Source organism: Thalassophryne amazonica, chromosome 17 (assembly GCF_902500255.1).
Source record: "Thalassophryne amazonica chromosome 17, fThaAma1.1, whole genome shotgun sequence".
Taxonomy (NCBI): Eukaryota; Metazoa; Chordata; class Actinopteri; order Batrachoidiformes; family Batrachoididae; genus Thalassophryne; species Thalassophryne amazonica.
The window spans coordinates 9,808,664-9,825,842 of NC_047119.1; the positions used below are offsets into that span (position 1 = coordinate 9,808,664).

A 17,179-nucleotide genomic window follows, 5' to 3' on the forward strand; every position below is an offset into this window, starting at 1 on the left:
CATGCTTGTCTATTTTAGTCACCGCGTGAACAACGGCAGTCTGACAAAAGGAGGCAGTGCAGCTCCTGAAGTTCCATGCTAATGTTTGAGCCAAAGGCTGGAGTTCAGAGGGTCAGGGAGAGATTGGATGACGTGCACCACACTTCGTGCACCTCAATAACGTTAGCGGTGATACCTGCACTCAGCAGAGGACAGGCTGATGTGAAGCTGGAACGGGAGGGAGAGGACGTAAAGACGACACGGGACGAGAGGCTGCAGCTGATCAGGCTGTAGAAGTTACTAAACATACACTGAAGTCTACATGTTTTTGGACAGTGATGCAATTTTTGTGTGTGTTTTTTTAATATTAATTTATTCATTTGCTACACTCGTTTACGCCAATCAATCCAGCCATTTTTTAACATGGCAGTTTCAGAGGCCACAAGTGAACATAAAGAATATTATGAAGATAAATCATCACTTTTACAGCCAGCTTTATTTTGCAAGTCAGGTGATGGATATCTGAACATTTCTAAGTCACTGAATCTGTATTGGATTTCATTTACATCCATCATTAAGAAATACAACAAAATTAGTCTGGAGTTCTCCACAACCAGGTGGCTGTGCGAGAAGATTAAGGAGGAAAGCCACCCTGGCACCCGTGCCAACTCTCAGTACACACTGCAAGACTTCATGCTCAAATCAAATGAATAAATTGTCTGTCTGTCTGTCTGTCTGTTAGCAGGATTACGTCAAAACTACTGCACAGATTAAATTTTCACCACAGATACATATTAGGCCATGGAAGAACCCATTAAATTTAGGAGGTGATCCAGATCCGGTGTCACAAACGGAACGGTCCGCCCCCCAAAAAACGGTCCGCCTTTTGCATTAGTGCATGCGTCACTTTGGACCACAGCAAAAGAGTCTCTTCACCCAAAGCAATCAAATGGATTTATGAGATTATTAACCATCAGATGATAAAGGTCAAACCTCTTAAATCATTCTAAAGTCAGTTTTAAGCAGAAATGAGGCCGTTTTAAGCAGAAACTCCATGATGCATTGAAATGTCCAACGCGCAGTGAACGCACCAGCTAGCAGCTTGTTTAGCCGCGATGCTCTGATCACTTTTGCTGCCTTTTATGATAAAATAATGCTGAATTTATGTGGAAATGACTGTTGTAGAAAAGCTTCAGATATCTGTCGCTGAGATCGATGATGAGTGGAGTGCAGTTTGAAGCTGAGACAAGGTGTTAACCCGTGAATTGCGTCATGAACTGCATCATCGGGGGGACGGAGTTTTAGGGGGACTGTTTGGTCGGCAACACCAGACTCTGGAACAAGTTTCACTTTACATAGGCTTTGAAGGATTACTGTTAGTACTGTTAGCAGGATTACATCAAAACTACTTCATAGATTCTCACCAAATTTGCACTACAGATAGATATTAGGACATGGAAGACTCCACTGAATTTTGGACATGATCTGGATTGGCTGACGTCAGAAATCTCGGATTACTCTTGTTCTTTTTAATATGGCCAATATCAAATTCCAGTGTGAGCTGTTCACTGTCCTGAACTGACCTGCATACACTAAACACAACAAAGATGCCACACACACACACAAAGTGGCACGTAACCTCATCTCTCCCTCCGTCTCATTCCACATCACATTCCAGTATGGTACTGGACCCGGTCACGCCATGTGTGTGTGCATATGTGAGAACGGGATGTCGGACACGTGTGCCTGCAGCAGTTATGCATGAGCGGTGCTGGCTGCGCTACTGCACTGCTCTTTCTGCATCTTTTGTCATTGTGACTTACTATTCACCATTGTATATTCTGTGATTGTTTTTTAGATATTTACAGTGGACATTGAGTTTGGGTGTCATCAACCAAACAGTCTCCCCTAAAAATCGGTCCGCCCTACTTTCACTGCGCATGTGTCATTTTGGAGCATCAGCAGCAGTTCACAGATTATCGCCTCATTTCTGCTTCAGACTGCATTCAGGTCATCATCTATCTCAGCGACAGATATCTGAAGCTTTTGTACAACAATCATTTCCAAGTAAATTCAGCATTTTTTAAAAATAAAAGACGAGGGAGCAATCAGAGCGCGACACCAGCTGAGTCTGACTCTCTACACCCAAAGCGATCAAAGGGAGTAATGTGATTATTCACCACCAGATGACAAAATAAAACCTCTTAAATCATTCTAAAGTCAGTTTTAAGCAGACACAAGGCCATAATCAGTGAATCGCTGTTGACGCGCCGAAATGATGCATGCGCAGCAACACATCAAACAAGAGATAGATACAATTTGAAATCTTATTTCAGCCGTTTGTAGGGTTTTAATTTTGCATTTTAGAACAAACACACAAAATCCTTTATAGAAAGTAACAAAATGTAGAAAAATTCTCCATTTCAACACAACAATACAGAAATACTGCAAATAAAATCCAAAGACCCCTTTAACTGTTGGAATGTAGCTTTAGACATTGTCATTCACAATTGTTATCCACTTGAGCCAATAGAACTAACAAAATAACAGTGTAAATACATTTTTAAAGAAGTATTTCACTGTTGGAAACAATGGTATTGAGATGACTGAGTCCACTTGCCTCCTTTTACAATTGGCCGTGCACTTCATGGATACAGTCCAAAGATCACCTTACATAGAAGAGTAACAGGTTACACATTTAGTGGAGTGCTTCCAGCACACATTCTGTGAACATTCTTTGCACATTGTGTGTGTTTTCCTTCCTGTCAGACTCACAAGGATACAGGTAGCACCTCCTCCTCTTTGCTGGTGGCTGATCTGCCTGATATTTGTTCGAATTAGCCATCAAAGATATCTAAATGATCGAAAGTTGGTTTCTTGGTATGAAAGGGTTAATTGGAGAAAACTGATTCTAGAATGAACATAAGTAAATATATAAACTCTCAAAATTGCTTGAGGAACATATAAGGTGATTAACCCAAACTTCCTCATTTGTCAGACCGGCGGGTCCAGTGGATCAACAACGTCCTGAATAGGGTTAACCCACCACCCGATTCATTAATACGAGGCAGGACGATCCACGCTTTCAAGTTGTTGGCTCCAAATTGTGATGCTTCCATCCGAAGGAGGCAGCAGAAATCATGATTCTTCGAACCAGGGTTAGGGTTAAAATTAAAATTCTATTGTCCAATTGTGGTCTTATTTATTTATTTTTATTTACCTTTATTTTACCAGGAAAGTCCCGTTGAGATTAAAAACCTCTTTTTCAAGGGAGTCCTGGCCAAGAGGCAGCAAAATTTAAATTTACATAATTGCAAATATAAAAATTGTAAAAAACATTTACATTGTGACGAAGTGGTCTCAAGTGCTCTCAGTTTGGACTTAAAGGCATTCAATGAAATAAATTCTGTTAATTTCCAGTCCTTTTGCAACATGTTCCGAGTAGAAGGAGCAGAATAAACAAACGCCCTCTTTCCAATTTTGTTGCGGGCAAATGGGACCGTCAACAAGAAATGATCATTTGAATGCAATGAATAAGATTCATTACTCCTCTGTGTGATTAAAGTACAAATGTAGGAGGGTAGCAGTCCGAGCATGGCCTTGTAAATAAAAGTATACCAATGTCCCAGTCTTCTGGTGGACAAAGAAGGCCATCCCACTCGACAGTACAGTTCACAGTGATGAGTCAAGGCTCTACAGTTGGTAATGAACCTCAGAGAAGCATGATAAACAGAGTCAATCTTATGAAGACATTGAGCTGAAGGGTTCATATACAACAGGTCTCCATAATCTAAAACTGATAAAAATGTTGCAGTGACAAGCTGCTTTTTCACTTCAAAAGTAGAGCCCGACCGATATATCGGCTGGCCGATATTATTGGCTGATATAAGCCCTTTTCAAAGTACTCACTATCGGCCGAAATTTTGCCGATAGAACGCAGATAATTTCTCATAAACAGAACAGTTACTGAAATAATGTTTGTGTCGGCAATGTAAAATGTCCTTGCATAGTTTGTCCAGTAGATGGAGCTCTGACTCCATTCAACTGAGATCTGCTTACACCCCTGCTTTTGTTCATCACCGCCCCGTAGTTCGCTGTCACACTGCACTGATCGGCTGACAAAAGCATACAAGTAAGTTTATAAGGATCTTTATCCTTATCCTGAACCTATATCTAAGTTGCAGCAACAAGAGGTACAAGATCAGATGTATTTCACAACTCTTTTTAAGGATATGTATTTGCTAATTTCACGAAGGTTTAATTCTTGATTGCATTTTTTTAACTTGTTAATTCTTCTCAGTTATAAAGTTAATCAATATGAGACAAAGCTTCAGCTTTTAGCTCATACCTTTTTTGTTAAGGGTCCAAAAATGAAAATTTTATTCATTGATTTATCGGCTATTGGCAAATCAGCCCATTTATTGATTATTGGCATTTTTTTCATCCAAATATCGTTATCACCATCGGCCTCAAAAAGGATGGATCACCACTTTGTGAATAACTGCGTGAAAAAATAGTTCAACAGTTTTAGAACAATGTTTCTCAACGTTCAATTGCAAGGAATTTAGGGATTCCATCATCTACAGTCCATAATATAATCAGAAGATTCAGAGAATCTGGGGAACTTTCTGCACGTAAGCGGCAAGGCCGAAAACCAACACTGAATGCCCGTGACCTTCAATCCCTCAGGTGGCACTGTATTAAAAGCAGACATCATTGTGTAAAGGATCTTACCGCGTGTTCTGTTTTTATTTACATTTTACACAACGTCCCAACTTCATTGGAATTGGGGTTGTATCAGTTCAAACCAGTCTAGCCATTTTTCTCTGACCTCTGCCATCACTATGGCATTTTTCATCAGAGAATTGCTGCTGAGTGGACGTTTCTTCTTTTTTAAGGCAATTTTCATGAGACCTGACAGATGGTTGTGAGAAAAAATCCCAGTAGATCAGCAGTTTTTGAAATACTCAAAGTAGTCCCTGTGGCATCAACATCTATGCCACTTTCAAACTCACTTAAATCACGTTTTACCCCCATTCAGATGTTTGGTTTGAACTTCATCACGTCCTCTTGATAATGTCTACAGTATACACCTAAATGTATTCTGTCCCTGCCACGATTGCTTGATTAGAATGTATGTTCACAGCGCTCTTGAACTTCCTCCTTCAGAACTGTTATTGAAAATAACTCGTCATTACTTGTTCCCTTAGGGCTCACCAACAAGTCAATCCAGAGTCCTCGCCACCAACGGCTCCGTGTATTTGAACGAGGCTACGTTTGCTGGCCCCAGCATCAACAACTGCCACCACAAAGGAAATGATCCCAGCACACATAATTGTCTTAACACCCTGCTCATGAGATCTAACAGCAGACAGTCCTCCAGTCCCAAGACCCCCCACCCACATGTAGACTCAGAAAGATGGGCGGCAGGGACAGGATATCTCAACACACCTGCAGGGAGGATGAAACAGGAGCACACAGGCAGTGGTGAGTTGAACAAGCAAGATCACGTGTTTAACAATAATAATAATAATAATAATAATAATGCTTATTTATATAGATTTAAAGAAAAGCATTTTCAATTCAATTTCAGTTCAATTTAATCAGCTTATAAAGCACCAAATCACAAAAAAAGCCGTCTCGAGGCACCTCACACAGAACAGTTCAACATAAAAATTCATATAAATAAATAAAAATTAAAAAAATTCAAGTACATAATTAAAAACAGTAAAAGAATAAAATAGATAAAAAAAAATAAAAACTATTCATAAGAAAGAGAATAAAAACATGTTAACAAAGTGCTTTCCATGTCATACATCACAATGAAGACAAAAAAATATGACACAGATGTTTCCTCTGTGTCAAAATTGGACAAAAGAGAGATATGTAAAAGTATAATAAATACGTACAAAGTCAATATGTAATGCATGCACAAGTGCACGTACAGACCCTGTGCTGATTGTAGCCTTGAATATTTTAAAACATTTGTTACTGGATGCTGGATGAATTTTCTGAAATTAGGAATAGTTTATATATATATATATATATATATATATATATATATATATATATATATATTTTTTATTTTATTTTTTTTTTTTATTTAACCTTTATCTAACCAGAGTAGTCCCATTGAGATCAAGACCTCTTCTGCAAGAGAGACCTGGACAGTTATAAAGTTTCCAGTTCACCTAACCTGCATGTCTCCAAATGTTGGAGGAAACCGGAGTCCCCGGAGGAAACCCACGCAAACACGGGGAGAACATGCAAACTCCACACAGAAAGGCCACAGCTGGGAATCGATCTCATGACCTTTTTGCTGTGAGGCAACAGTGCTAACCACTAAGCCACCATGCTGCCACGGTTAGCTGTGGTTGTAGTAGTTGGGGTACCACTTGCTGAACACTGGACATGTTTGGTTATCGGTGCCCTTCGCCCACTGCCTTCATGTAGCATTAGCTAGCAAGTTAAGCTAGCAACCACAAGGAAAACATTTGTTTTGGTGACTGAACGAGGCCCCACTGAGCACAGCACATGAGGTTTTACTTTTGATCGAGTCTGGAACAACATAGGTGTTGCAAAGCTTGTTCCAAGTTTGCAAACAAAAGGTTTATGCATCATCTCCAGTCACGCTTTCTGTCAAATTCTTAATTCCAGTTTACTTTCCCGTTCTGTTGAATATTTCTTTCTATATTTGCCCATCTAGTCTGCATCGTGTTTCTCCGTGTGGTTGCTAGGCACTGATCACGAAAAGTGTGTGGAGTGCACCGATGAGCATGCAACATGTACAGTGTTTGTCAGCGGGTGGCTGACAAACTCCTACTTCATATTCATTCATTTATTTTCTATACCTTCTTACTGCAATCAAGGGTCACAGGAGCTGGTTGGGGGGATTGGAGCCTATCCCACTCATAGGACGTAAGGCAGTGTACACCCTGGACAGTGTTAGATATCAGAACTTCCAAACAAATAACACAAATACTTAATAGCTAACATGAAACAAAGAATTAGCACAGATATTATCTAACAACAGGATGGCAGTCTATTACAGGGCCACATATAGACAGACAAACACATTCACATGCACACACACACCTGTGGTCAATTTAGAGCAGGGGTGGGCAACGAGGGCCAAGACAGTGCAGGTTTTCCTTCCAACCAATCACCTGATGAGCTTCTCCCCTGAACATCAATGAAAATCACCTGCTGAGGTGATTGGTAGAAAGGTAAACCTGCAGTGTCTTGGCCCTTCGTGGCACATGATTGCCCACCCCTGATTTAGAGTCACCAGTTTGCCTCAGTCGCATGTCTTTGTAAGTCATGAACTCATAAGCTCTTCCCAGGCATCTCTTGATCTCAAAGGCTGACGATCAGGATAAGCTAATGCCGCCACAAGTTCAACACTTTTGCCACAGACAGATACACTTCTAATGGCCATGTCCCGTAAGTCATTGAAAGGCTGGATCTTAGTCTTGATCCAAGACATTCCCAAACCCAGACTCTCTGACTCCTCACTCAGCTTCGGAAGGGGTACAGTCAGTTGACTCATTGATTCCACAAATATTACAGCATTGCCCACCAAGTTCAAGTCCGTAAACGTTTCCTCTCCAACAAAGGCACCTAAACCGCTGCTCTCCACAGCCGTACCCAATAGCAACGTCGGTACCCAGAACACATCCCTGATGATCACCAGTTTTCACTGAGAAAAATTCAGAGATTCTGCTCCCACTCCGTACAGCAATCATGACTCGAGCAGAGAGTGTGTTTGCTTTCTCATAGGTTTCTCGTTTTGGAGAGACCATATCTGTGTATAGGCTGGTTATGATGTCCAGCAACTTCCCGCAGATCTCAGGAGTATTTTAAAGTGAAATGTAAATCATTTTTTATTTTTATTTTTTTTTAAATTGCATTATTTTCTCCCCTAATGTGGATGGACACACATCTACACTTTCAGATACCGTTTGTGAAGGTAAGTTAGCAACGTCTGCTAAACTAGCTCAAACGCTGCCTCACTTTTCATGGGTTATGTTTACTACTCTGCGTCTTACGTTAGAGCTATTCGTGTTGGACGTTAGGCAGATAAGTTAGTTTGGTATGCAGCTGACTGTCTCTCCAAAACGCGAAACCTTTGAGAAAGTAAACACACCCTCCGCTCGCAGTGTTTTCCCCAGCATCGCCACGTAACTCTGCACAGTCTGCTTCCAAGGCTGCCTCCGCGGCGAGGCCTTGTCAGTCCTTCCTGGCAGTTAATCAGTGTCGCCTGACAAAGAAACCTTCCCCCTCACCCCACCCACCGCCCGCTAGAGGAAGAGAAAATCAATGGTTTCTCTATCTATCGAGCTGCAGACAACAGCCTGTGAATCACAGTCCACAGGCGATGGCTCACTGATTGGGACATCGATCTAAAAAAATCTTTACAAAACTCATTACAGCACAACTCGTCATGGCGTCCGGTGGGGGGTCAGAGAAACAGACGCGTATTAATCTGTGTTCTGCTTCCGAGGTGTCGGCTGCCTTCTCACTCCTAAACGGTGTGCGTGACACTCATTCAGATATTTTCAGTAAAGGGGAAAAACGACGGGTTTGTTCATCTAAAAACAGGTTCAGTGTTGCTGGAAAAGGTTCCGCTGTTACTTACAACCGCAATCGCACCTTCATCAATCGTTTTATTAACCTGTTCTCATTACCGAGCGCACACAATGCCCCAGTGAGACCTGAGTCACTTGTTAACAAGCATGGGTGGAGACGCGACTGCAGTCTGCAGCACAGGGTGCATTCTCATTCATGTCTACCCACAATGCATGCCTTCGTGGATCCCACGAGAGCCTGTGATGAAATTCTGTTCCACAAGCAATGAAAGTCCAAGAGCTCCACATAATTCCTCCTCGTAAAAAAAGAGTCATTTTCTCATTTCATGCCTATCTCTTGAATTCAAAGCTGCTTGGTGACTTCAAGCCAGAGAGAAAGGATCTACATGCACATGTGGAATGGAAATGAAAAATGTCTGCTTTGCACAGTTATGCACACAGGTCACAAATATGATCTCACTGCTCATCCTCAGCTGAGGTTATCAGGATTTTGTTCCCACACACACCTTCCTCGTTTACGCGGCGTGTTACTGCACAGTGTCATCTGGAGTAACCAGTTTGGATGGAATTTTTGCAGAAATGACATCTGGGTTGATGAATGAGATTTTTGTTGGTCACCTTTTCATGCTCAGGATGTGAGCATCATGACTAGGCTGAGGAATAAAAGAGAGATCAGATGGCTGCACGGGAAACACTGTCAATGAATGTGCACCTTTGTTTTTATAATAACCACTCATAATATGTGAAGTACTTTCGGTGGGAACCAAACCTGCTCTATTACCTTTTAGTGAAGCGGAAACTGGCAAAATGACAGTGATGATTTGTTTTGTTTATGAAATTAAGGTCAGCAGTTTGAATGCAATGCAGGACTAACAGATAACTACAAGTGCAAACTGGAAGGGCACTTGGTAAAGTGCAAGGCCCAGTTCCAAGCCAAATAAAAAAAATCCTTAGTCCACTCTGGTGGACCATCTGTCTGAAAATACATTTTGGTCTGACAAATTATTGTCTGAATTAGTCCCACAATATGTCATTGATAGTTTTCTCATGAATATTGCTGCATTCATTTGACTGAAATTGAGCATAACATCAAAAAACACCTTATATCACAATATTCATGATAGTGGTAAAAAAAAAAAAAGATCTAGATTTGTATTTGTATTGGTAAATGGGTAACATCCTTGGCTGGGGAAGTGACCTGCAATGGACTGGCATCCTGTCCATGAGAGTCATAGACTCTCATCTGCTATATAGGTCTTACCTTGTTCTGCCCCCCCCCCTTGGTCCATACGCCACCATCACCGAGTTTCATATACATATAACCTCCTTCTGACCTGGCACTTTCTGTGTAGAATTTGCATGGAACAGGCTCCAGCCCCCCCAACCCTTCATGGATGTCTATATATATATATATATATATATATATATATATATATATATATATATATATATATATATATATAATGCCTAATTTCTCATATTGCCAAGGGACATTCAGACTGTGAAACACTTGTGCCTTCCATGTTTGACTCAAGGTCATGCAAACTAGTTATTTATGCTTCACTAAGAAACTGAAGTATTATAAAGACCCTGAAGCCCATCAAACTGGTGCTTATCTGTTAGGAAAACCAGAAATAAACAGTTGGACTCAAATACTATGAATCAGGTTATGAGTAAAATGACAAGTGTGTTATTTAAATGTGCAAACTGGAACCAGGGTTGAGGCACGGAAAGAGGTCGAAGCACTGGGTCAGGGTGTGGATCGATAGCTGCCATCAGTGGAATCATGTTAATGGGTAAAACAGGTTAATGTAGTCAACTTGACCGCTCGGGAGATGTGAATACTGTGGCAAGGATGTGTTGAAAGTCCAGGACTAATATACTGCCAGGTTGATTAATTGCAGGTGTGGAGTTACCACAGGTGTTCCTAATTACAGCTCCACTCATGAGGTAGAGAGAGCAAACATGCAGGAATCACAACATTATTCCCAGATATCGCAGCATGAAACGGCTGAGAGTCTATGGTTCCCCTTGGGCGCGATGCCATTGCATTGATTCCATTGAAGGTTCCTCCCCAGCCAAGGACGGTACCCATTTACAGCCGAGTGGATGAGCACACAGCCTTCCCTCCGTGTTTATTTCATATATGCTCTAAATAAGGAATTCTTTCATTTTAAAACAAAAACTAAAAAGAACACACAGCCACATAATTTACAACAGGCACCCAAATTTCTGATGGTAAACTAACCATATTCTTGTGAGAATACTTAAAATTTTAAAAAATAATAGAAAACAAGAAACACCAATCAATCCTGGATCCATAATTTTTAACACATTCAGCTGTAAGACACTGGCAGAGGTTGCAACTGCACTTGTTTGGGGAATATTTTGTCCACTCATGCCTGAATATCTTTGAGCTTTGGTCATTAACTAAAATGTACAGTTTCAGCATTATAGTTTAAGACATATTTTGAGGAAATGTCCTATTTGGCTGCATTCTGTTGTCTCATCTTTCAGAGGACAGGACTGTATGGTGGCTAACTGAGCCACTCCAACAGACTCTTATATAATTAATCAAACGGAGACACTTTCCTACAGGGACACAATGAGGCAATTTATAGTTCATGCCATCTGTTACCATGACAGCACACCTGCCCTAATGGAAGACAGCACTCACCATGCACACAACTGTGCAAATAAAAGCACACACATGCATTCTACACGACATAAGCCTGACAAAAAACAAAACAAACATTCACTTTCAGATCACTTTTAATTCATTCATTGATCTTCAGAGTGAACATTCATCATTATGATAACAGGTTTGTCTCTAAGGAAACTCTGTCTTGTGTTGTCTGTCCTTCAGTAAGTCTTCACTAAGATCCCTCTTCATTAGATAACGTGCACAACAACTCGAAATGCAACCGCAAAGAAAGATACTAATCTTGAGTTGCACTAAAACTCTATAACCATCTACATACATACATGTTATGTAAAGATTAAAACTCAGCAATCCTCTTAATATTTTCAGCACTTTGATTCCTAGTCATCAACTGCTTAGTCCAATCAAGGGTCGCGGGGGGGCTGGAGCCTATCCCAGCAGTCCTCGTCATCAAACCAAGATATATAAATTCTACTTCTGGATCAACACCATCAAACTTGGACTTGTTTCCTGGAGCCACAAATTCATCTATGCAGGTTCCTTTCTTGGGAAGGAAAGGGTTACTGAGCTGGACTTCACAGACAATAGTGTGACCTTTGCAGAATCAGTGGATGCCCCAATAATGACAGCTCTTGAGAAGTTGAGTCCAGGTTTGCCATTGTCCTGGATCAAGACTACAGCAAACGCTTTCAGTGATGCGCGACGAATGTGTCAAACAGTTTGAGGCATTCAGTTATCTCTGTAGTGCCGTTCACACCTCTTATTCCTCAACCTTTGGGATCAAGAGACACCTAAGGGCTAATGGAGCCAGGAGGTCACCGGATAGAGGTGTTTGTTGAGGTTGATATCTTTGCAGGAGAATGAAGTACCAGTCTTGAAGATCCTGGTGCTTACTGTCTTCCTGTATGGTTGCAAGACTTGGACGATAACCAATGACTTAAGGCGGCAACAGGAAAAATGTTGACTGGCTTTGAGTTGTGGGACTCCCCAGAGGGCTGAGGGCTCTTTGACTGCTATGAAAACAAACAAATGCGTGTCAGCCAATATGGAAAGTAATAAAGTCAGTCTCAGGACTGTGGGTTTCATAGCCCACATCAACAGACAATTTAACCTTGGGAAAACATTATTACAAGGGATGGTAGAAAGGAAGGGAGAGGCAGACCAGCCAGACCCAAAGATACCACAACAATTGCCAACAACTGGTGTTCAACATGAAGTAACCTCATGTCAACCACACCGACTCATTTATAGTCTTACAGTGACCTGAAAAGTATTGGAACACTTGTTATTTCACATATTTTAATTTGTTTGTCATTTCAAATACATTCAATAAGAAAAAAACTTCTAAAATTATCCTCCTTAAACTCAAAGTGAAAGCAAATCTCTACAACTTGATATAAATTAATTACAAATATAAAAGCCAAGATGATGGAATTTTCTTTCACCAAAACATCAAATCCAGGCTTGCATCTCAAATGTACCTTCTGGCAAATTGTAGCTGAACTTTCAGGTCTTCTTTTTAAGAAAATCCTCCTCTATACCATTTCATCATGAAAATGTACAAAATGTAAAACATGCACTGTGCACAATTTCTTAAATCACAGCCAGAGAAGCTTATAACTTTTTCTGGGTTGTCTGGGTGGCTTTCCTCACTCTTCTCCTTCTCACACAGTCACTCAGTTTTTGAGAACTGTCCACTCCACACAGATTTAGCATAAAGTGCCATACTGTTTGTATTCCTTCATATTTGATGTAAATACAGTCCAAGACATATTCAGTGACTTGGAAATGTTCGTGTATCCATCCCTTGATTTGAATAACAAAGCGTTCCATTACTTTTGCAACCCATCATCTTAGCTTTTATATTTTTAAATAGCATGTTGCTCATGGGAATCCACAGACGCTAGATTGGGTAGTGTTTATAAAATAGGTAGCTTACATTTTTTCAAGGGAGGTAATAAATTGTACAAAGTTCCTGCAATGAGATGGAATGGTGTGTGAGTCCAGATTGTTTTTAGAACTTTAGACCTTAGACCTCAACAGTTTTTAGTAGAACTCCACCCTTTCATTTCCTGCTAATTACATATTTTTTTAATGTTAATTTACTGTCTTAATGTATTTATAAATTGTTTAGATTCTTATCATATATGCACATATTATTATTATTATTATTATTATTATATTTTTACTTTGCCATTTGAAATGGACCACAATGGAAATAAGTTTTACTTTCTTATGTAATCCATGTATTTTTTTAACAAATTTACATTTACAATTATATTGTGTAGTTATATTGAGCTTACTAAATGAAATCACGCACACACTCACGCTATCATGCTTTTAATATATAGATGTATACTATATAGATGATATAGTTGTATACACACTATGATAATTATCATTATTATTATCATTTTATTTTGACTTCTATTTTGTCATTTGATTTTTAAATGAACCACAATGGAAATAAGTGTTTTCACTTTCTTGTGTCATCCATGTATTTTTAATGTATTTACAATTGTATTATGTACTTACATTGAATTTACTAAATAAAATCACGCACACACACACGCACTCATGCTTTTAATATGTGGATGATTTACCACCCCCTGCTGGATTGGCATGTAAGTCCAGAATGTAAATATCAATGTCTGTTGTTCAGTGTTGTCAGCTAATATATGTAGCTTCTCTAAAAATATAAGTACTATCAACATTTGATTTTGGTGCCGTTCATCCTTGGCCCAATATACATAAACATTCCAAATGGAAAATGTCAGCTGTCCCGAGTTTGTGTGTGATCAGAATTATATGCACGCATGCAAAGCTTTTTTTCTGCATTCTGATGTAAGCAGGTGCTTTTAATTTGACAACAGAGACTGTGGCGGAAGACATCAAAAGCACTACACTTTTCACATGGTACCGGGAGCATGACACTTAAGTCACTCATGGTAACAGCAGCATAACACTTAACTAAACCGACTAAATCAACTGAACTACAAAAACACAATAAATCAGTAACAGTAACAACACTGTTAACACAATAACAACATTTAAAACCCCCAAACCCTGAACTCCCAAGGTGCACTGCAGCTCAGTGTCCATTGTTTACTGGTTAGCTAAAATTGCTAATTTTAAAAAAAAATGTCGTATCAACTTTCCGTTTTTGCACGCATCCTTGATCCAAAATACATAAGCATACCAAACAGCTAATATCAGTGCTACCCGAGTTTGCTGTGATCGAAGCCATACGAGTACACATGCACGTGCACAGAGGTCACATGGCTGTTATAAATGTTAATTTATATTCATTTATATCAAGTTGTAGAGATTTGCTATGAGTTTGAGTTTAAGGAAGATCATTTTAGAAATTTTTATTTTATTTTATTTTTTTGTATTTGAAATGGCAAAAACAAATTAAAATGTGTGAAAGGAGAGAATTCATCATTCTATTGTTCCCAGTCCTGAGTTTCCCAGATTTGTCTCAGCAATCATCAAATGTGTGGAGGCAGGAATCATTGAACAGTGATGACTCATGGTGTTGATGATGATACGACTGACATTTGTGTGCAGAGGAGAAATGCGGTGAATATCAACTGCTCCAGCTGATCAATATGCTATCAGTGACTCAACACGCGACCTCAACAGTTGGAGTGAGGTCACGAACAAAAACAAGTGGATCCCATCCAACAGATTATTCATGGTTCTAGTTAAATGTTCTTTTACAAGAATTTATCCCAAGACACCGGATTATTTTCACTGTAAAAATGTTATTTTCTCTGTTTAGGTTAATGAAACTGATATTTTGTTTTTTTTTTCTCACCCTTGTGTTTTGTATCCACACAGATCTGAACACCCACAATTACATCAGGGAAGTCTGGTCATCAACAGCAACTGCAGCTCACTCGTATCCGGTACACACGAATCCCTGTGGCCCTCAGCTGGACCTCGATATGCTGGTTTCTTTGGAAACAGAGAGCAGTGGTGAACAAGGGAGCGAGGAAACCATTGTGTACATCTGACCAGAGATACATTTCAACACTCTAGAATGTCAGCCCAGGACTTTGAGAATAGACTTTCTACTGTCACACCCAGAGTGGGTTTCAAGGATTTCATATGTTTATCTATCGAGAGAAAGAATTCTCGATATAAACAGAGGAAAAGCAAAACCCTGCACCATGGCACATATTCAACTATAAATATCAAATCCAAAATAATACAAAGTGGAAATGTGGACACCCCTTAGTATAATGCACCTAAATAATCACTTTTACAGCCAATGTTCTTTCAATAAGTCGAGATGGAAGCATGAGCGTTTCACTGAATATCACGTCACTGAACATTGATCACTGGACTTCATTTACAGCAATGATGACGAAAAACAACAGAAAATAGTATGGTAGTCTCTTATAAATGGTTTTAGATTAGAGTGAGTTTGCAAGAAGGAGACGACTCATGAGGGAAGCTACCGAGACATCCATGAAGACGACTCTGAAGGTGTTAAAGTCATCTGTGATGGCGGTAAAAGGGACTGTGCACGGTGAACGTGCCGTCTGTTGCATCACCACTTACACAACTTCATGGCAGAGTGCAACAGAGAAGGATTTTCTCTAAAAAGGAATTTCAGCAGCAGTTTGCCAGAAGGCACATGGGACAGTCTGGGTGTTTTTTTTAATGTAATTCCTTCTGTGTTCTACTCTGCCTCAAAGCGGTGACTGTTGATGCAACAGCTTAAAAGTGTTCACAGTGTTCATAATCCCTTGAAAGTTGTCACAGGTGTCTTGGTGTTTGTTTGTATATATATATATATATATATATATATATATATACGAGGTCTGTCCATAAAGTATCGTACCTTTTTATTTATTTTTTTTAAACTATATGGATTTGATTCATATGTTTTCACGTCAGACAAGCTTGAACCCTTGTGCGCATGCGTGAGTTTTTCCACGCCTGTCAGTGACATCATTCGCCTGTGAGCATGCCTTGTGGAAGGAGTGGTCCCGCCCCGTCGTCGGATTTTCATTGTCTGAAAATGATGGAATGATTTGGGGGTTTTTTCCATCAGAATTTTTTCAGAAGCTGTTAGAGACTGGCACCTGGAAACTATTCGAAAAATGTATCTGGCTTTCGGTGAAAATTTTACGGGCTTCACAGAGAATAAAGTCTGGTAGTACAGTTTTAAGGACCCCTTTAAGGACGCTCAGTGCGCCGCGCTCCGAGCTGCGACGACGCAGCACAAGCCACTGGACCATTTCTGAGCTGATGGCTCTGTGGATACGAGACCGTCGTGTGCTCTTTCTCTGGTTATCACAAGAGCTGGACATCAGCCATTTTCCGGCAGATTTCACTTTTAACAAGAGATTTTGTCATGGAAAGCCGTGCGGAGGCTTCACGCGTCACGACCGATTCGCTTTGGAAGCGAGACAAAGGAACACCTCCGTTTCGGCGTGTCAGAGGACAAGTTTGGACATGTCCAGCTCTCCACAATTTCACTGATACTTACTGGACTGGTAAGCATTGAAAGCCGAGATAGACATGTGCCGCATCGTCGCTCTCAGAGCGCGGTGCGCTGAGCGTCCTTAAAGGGGTCCTTAAAGCTGTACTAACAGACCTTATTCTCTGTGAAGGCCGTAAAATTTTCACCGAAAGCCAGATACATTTTTCGAATAGTTTCCAGGTGCCAGTCTCTAACAGCTTCTGAAAAAATTCTGATGGAAAAAAAACCCAAATCATTCCATCATTTTCAGACAATGAAAATCCGATGACGGGGCGGGACCACTCCTTCCACAAGGCGCGCTCACAGGCGAATGACGTCACCGACAGGCGTGGAAAAACTCACGCATGCGCACAAGGGTTCAAGCTTGTCTGATGTGAAAACATATGAATCAAATCCATATACACTCAACAAAAATATAAATGCAACACTTTTGGTTTTGCTCGCATTTTGTAT

General features: G+C 40.2%; 1 protein-coding gene across 4 annotated transcripts in view; it reads left to right on the top strand.

Annotated features, from left to right (window-relative positions):
• Nucleotides 1–16,092, top strand: part of arhgef28a (Rho guanine nucleotide exchange factor (GEF) 28a) — a 127,751-nt gene extending 111,659 nt beyond the window's left edge. For all 4 annotated transcript variants that reach the window (XM_034192392.1, XM_034192394.1, XM_034192393.1 and 1 more), the window contains 2 exons: nucleotides 5,190–5,466; nucleotides 15,073–16,092. In XM_034192392.1, coding sequence (XP_034048283.1) covers nucleotides 5,190–5,466; nucleotides 15,073–15,248 — 453 coding nt within the window. In that variant the 3' untranslated portion in view covers nucleotides 15,249–16,092. The remainder of the gene's footprint in view (nucleotides 1–5,189; nucleotides 5,467–15,072) is intronic.
• The last annotated feature ends 1,087 nt before the right edge of the window (nucleotides 16,093–17,179 follow it).